This window comes from Cervus canadensis, chromosome X, assembly GCF_019320065.1.
Source record: "Cervus canadensis isolate Bull #8, Minnesota chromosome X, ASM1932006v1, whole genome shotgun sequence".
Classification (NCBI taxonomy): domain Eukaryota; kingdom Metazoa; phylum Chordata; class Mammalia; order Artiodactyla; family Cervidae; genus Cervus; species Cervus canadensis.
The window spans coordinates 98714017-98719087 of NC_057419.1; the positions used below are offsets into that span (position 1 = coordinate 98714017).

Sequence of the window (5071 nt, forward strand, 5' to 3'; positions counted from 1 at the left end):
GGAGGAATGTGTATCAGTTTAGAAGAGTGAAGGAAATGAAAAAGGAAAGTGAGCCAATTACCCTGAGAGAGTTCTAAGAAGGCTTAGGACTTAAAAAATACCAGGTACCCTAGAATTAAGGGTAAGATACAGGGAAACAGGGATTGAAGGTATGAACATGGAAGAGCAGATTCCCACATTTCCTTCATTCCATGCTGCTTACCAGGCCACTGTTCCATTCACCCCTTTTGCATCCAGGAAACAAAAGACATGGTCTCTAGAGACACAGCATGAGACACACTCAGGGCACTAGAGACACTGGGTATAGTAGAGGCACATGACAGAAAATGGAGGGATTAAGTGCAAGTCTATAATATGGAATGGCAGGAATGCGTCAGCATATCCCCCATCCCAAAATATCTGGAGGCAGACTAAAGGAAAACTTGACAAATAAAAATTAGGCAATTATTAACCCTGAGGAAAACACAATTTTAAAAAGGACATGTATGTTTAATTGCATTGGCTTGCCAGTGAACAATATTTACAAAGCTATAATAATATAAATATTGAATACCAATTTTGAAAAAAAATATATGATTTACTTTTATTAGAGTAATAGGGATGGGAAAATTGAGGGATTCAGGGGCAGACATGAGGGCCGGTCACAAACATTCCAGGGCACTTCCTTCCAGGCACATGTTAAGACTGCATTTTGTGGCCTTCTTTAAAATTCACCATGGCCCTATGATTTCCTTCAGTCAATAAAACAAAAGGGAATGACTGGGCAGAATGTGATATGACTGGGCAGAAGCTTTGAGAATCAGTGTATCATCACCCTGTTACTTGCCCCTATTGCAGAGATCATGGAATCAGGTGTTGTGATGGCACCTCCATCAGCCTTGAGGAGCAACATAATCCAGAGTTTCCCTAACTACGTAGGGTGAACATGTAGCAGGAGCAAGAAATAAACTTTTGTTGTACAAATCCACTGGTAATTAGGAATGGTTTGTTGACAGCATAAACTAGCCAAGCATGACTTTGAGACAGCTGGATTGTCATCTATCATTACAAGAAGTCCACAAACAACATTGAAAATAATGAATCAAGTAATAGCAGTAAAAAATGTAAAATATGAAAGTCAATGTCAAAGGCAATAACTAAAACAGTTGAAAAGTGACTGTTCCAGAGGAGCAGGCTGAAGAGGGAGCAGTGGTGGCCTGATTGTTTTTGTTGTCTGTGTTGTTACAAGCCTGATTTAAAAATGAAAAATTGTACTAGTACATTGATAAAATAATTTTAAACCATTCTATGTATGTATACTCTAGTGGGGATCCAGTATAAGAAAAAAGATACTGGTAGTAGCAGGGTTGTATGTGAATTTCCTCTCCAGAGCTTCGAATTCCCAATGAAGAAAATAGGGTCTAGTCTATATTATTTTTAATAGAGAAACTCAGTTACCATGTGACCTTTAAGACATGTTCCTCTAGATTAAACACTAACTCTACATATTCTGTAGGACTTTTACCTCCAGGATCATAATTCCAAAATAAGCAATTATAAAAAACAGTAGGAGCGGTGTTGCCGTCGGGGGCTGACGCCGAGCGCCCAGCCCGGGGTGTCGGCGGCGCGTTGGCGTCGGTGCGCCGCCGCGGCCCGGGAGCGTCGGCCGGGCGTGCTGGCACTGAACTGAGAAGATGTCCCTGTACGATGACCTGGGAGTGGAGACCAGCGACTCAAAGACAGAAGGCTGGTCCAAAAACTTCAAACTCCTGCAGTCTCAGTTCCAGGTGAAGAAGGCAGCTCTCACTCAGGCCAAGAGCCAGAGGACAAAACAAAGTACAGTCCTTGCTCCAGTAATCGACCTAAAGCGAGGCGGCTCTTCAGATGAGCGGCAGATCGTGGACACTCCGCCGCACATGGCCGCAGGCCTCAAGGACCCTGTTCTCAGCGGGTTTTCTGCAGGAGAAGTTTTGATCCCCTTAGCTGATGAATATGATCCCATGTTTCCTAACGATTATGAGAAAGTAGTGAAGCGCCAAAGAGAGGAGCGACAGAGGCAGCGGGAGCTGGAAAGACAGAAGGAAATAGAAGAGAGAAAAAAGAGGCGTAAAGACAGACATGAAGCTAGTGGGTTTTCCAGGCGACCCGATCCAGACTCTGATGAAGATGAAGATTATGAGCGAGAGAGGAGGAAAAGAAGTATGGGCGGAGCTGCCATTGCACCTCCCACATCTCTTGTGGAGAAGGACAAAGAGTTACCCCGAGACTTCCCTTATGAAGAGGATTCACGACCTCGCTCACAGTCTTCCAAAGCTGCTATCCCTCCCCCAGTGTATGAGGAACAAGACAGACCCCGATCCCCGACCGGCCCTGGCAACTCCTTCCTCGCCAACATGGGGGGCACTGTAGCACATAAAATCATGCAGAAGTACGGCTTCCGGGAAGGCCAGGGTTTCGGGAAGCATGAGCAGGGCCTGAGCACAGTGCTGTCAGTGGGGAAGACCAGCAAGCGGGGCGGCAAGATCATCGTGGGCGACGCCACCGAGAAAGACGCAGCCAAGAAGTCGGATTCGAGTCCATTAACTGAAATACTTAAGTGTCCTACCAAAGTGGTCCTACTCAGGAACATGGTTGGTGCAGGAGAGGTGGATGAAGACTTGGAAGTAGAAACCAAGGAAGAGTGTGAAAAATATGGCAAAGTTGGAAAATGTGTGATATTTGAAATTCCTGGTGCCCCTGATGATGAAGCAGTACGAATATTTTTAGAATTCGAGAGGGTTGAGTCAGCAATTAAAGCTGTTGTTGATCTGAACGGGAGGTATTTTGGTGGACGGGTGGTCAAAGCATGTTTCTACAATTTGGATAAATTCAGGGTCCTGGATTTGGCAGAACAAGTTTGATTTTAAAAACTAGAGCCTGAGTCATCTCCAGCGACCCTTCGGCAAGCTGCAGAGTGAGCGGAGGAGAACAAGGCATCAGGGGGGCCTTTCCTGGCTGTGGGTGCAGAGACTCTGTGAGGACTTCTAAGATATGTTGACTGATCCCTTTTTTATTTTGTGGTTTTTTAATATAGTATAAAAATCCTTTTAAAAAAAAACAGTAGATATGGATAAATGAAGAGTTTTGATTCTAACTAATCAGGCACACTTAGAACAAAGTTCAGAAGGACTAGGAGATTATATTTTAAGACCATCATGCAAGTGTATATTTCTCCAAGGGCTGAGGAGCAAAGGGCTCTAGTTAGGAGTATCTCTGTCACAATAGGACACCAGCCCGAGTGAACCTTGGTACCTCCTTCTAGGGACTTTTCTTCCTCAGAGAATTTCTTTGTTCATGTTTGGAGGAATTTGTACTGCACTTCCGTAAAGAAGTAATACCTCCTATACCCCAATAATAAATGAGGCAGAGCAGGCTAGGAAAGACCTGTGCATCCCACAGCAAAGTAACATAGACATGAAGCAAAACAAATGAAGGCTCATGGTGATGCCCATGTCATCATCTAGAAGAGACAGGAGACACATCCAAAACGTTCAACTCATCCAAACATCAGGAGAGAGAAACCTCTAGTAAAAGCTGTGTTTCCATGTATGCTGCCACATCAATCAGCCATACCGCCTGTTATAACATGATGCCCATTTGGAAGATGGTGTGTTCGGAATAGGGATAGTGCTTGTAGCTTTGGATCAGAGGGTTAGCTACGCATGCTTGGATCTAGGTGTACTGTGAACAACAGCTCCTATCCCCTAACCCCAAAGCCCACTGCATTCCTAAATGGCTCTTTTGTTGGTTGTTCTGGCAAGCCCAGTCATTTGATCATGGCTTCATTTGATCATGGCTGCTTGTAAAGTGGAATCATATAAATGAAAGAAATTTGTCCTTTATATCTGAAGTGGATTGAAGTTTTCATGCTCACTTTTAAATATAGACTTCTTCTGCATATTCTGGGGCATGACAATATTTCAAGATAATAATGAAATCAAACTATACGTTTCTGACTGGAGATAGGTGCAAAAGTACCCAGCTCTACTGTCGTTCCTTCACAATCCTTCTTCCAAGACCAACTCTTCTCTCCATTCCCAAAAAATATAGTACATACATCTCCGACTGATGCAGAGTTATAGCTCCAAGCCATACGGGATGCTCTAACCTCTGATTCACATGGTCCCTAGAGCTTAGGATCACTTTTTCAGCTTTAATGGCTTTCTCTTTCACCTCTTGCTAAACTAAGCAAAAGTTCTAAGAATGTCAATAGAATCATTACTTTGATCCAACATCTTGAGTTCAAAGGATACTAACATGTTCTGAAGGCCAAAAATCTCAACACTTAAAATCTGACCCAAATCTACCTTCCAGTCTGTTTTCCAGTAGTTTCTTGCCAATAACCACACCACACTCCACTATGGTACATTACTTGTAACTCCGTGAACAACACATGTTTCCCTTCATGTACGATTCAGTTCAGTTCAGTTCAGTCACTCAGTCATGTCTGACTATTTGTGACTCCATGAATCACAGCACGCCAGGCCTCCCTCTCCATCACCAACTCCTGGAGTTTACCCAAACTCATGTCCATTGAGTCGGCAATGCCGTCCAGCCATCTCATCCTCTGCTGTCCCCTTCTCCTCCTGCCCCCAATCCCTCCCAGCATCAGGGTCTTTTCCAATGAGTCAACTATTCGTATGAGGTGGCCAAAGTATTGGAGTTTCAGCTTCAGCATCAGTCCTTCCAATGAACACCCAGGACTGATCTCCTTTAGGATGGACTGGTTGGATCTCCTTGCTGTCCAAGGGACTCTCAAGAGTCTTCTCCAACACCACAGTTCAAAAGCATCAATTCTTTGGCACTCAGCTTTCTTCACAGTCCAACTCTCACATCCATACATGACCACTGGAAAAACCATACACTTGACAAGATGGACCTCTGTTGGCAAAGTAATGTCTCTGCTTTTTAATATGCTGTCTAGGTTGGTCATAGCTTTCCTTCCAAGGAGTAAGCATCTTTTAATTTCATGGCTGCAATCACCATCTGCAGTGATTTTGGAGCCCCCCCAGAAATAAAGTCTGCCCCCCTTTCCACTGTTTCCCCATCTATT

At 44.0% G+C, this 5071-nt stretch overlaps 1 protein-coding gene across 1 annotated transcript; it reads left to right on the forward strand.

The window, feature by feature from the left end:
- Positions 1 to 1554: 1554 nt before the first annotated feature.
- LOC122434921 (splicing factor 45-like) lies at positions 1555 to 3078 on the forward strand. Its single transcript, XM_043458725.1, has one exon. It carries the CDS (start codon positions 1674 to 1676, stop codon positions 2877 to 2879), a length of 1206 nt encoding a protein of 401 aa, XP_043314660.1. The 5' UTR covers positions 1555 to 1673; the 3' UTR covers positions 2880 to 3078.
- The last annotated feature ends 1993 nt before the right edge of the window (positions 3079 to 5071 follow it).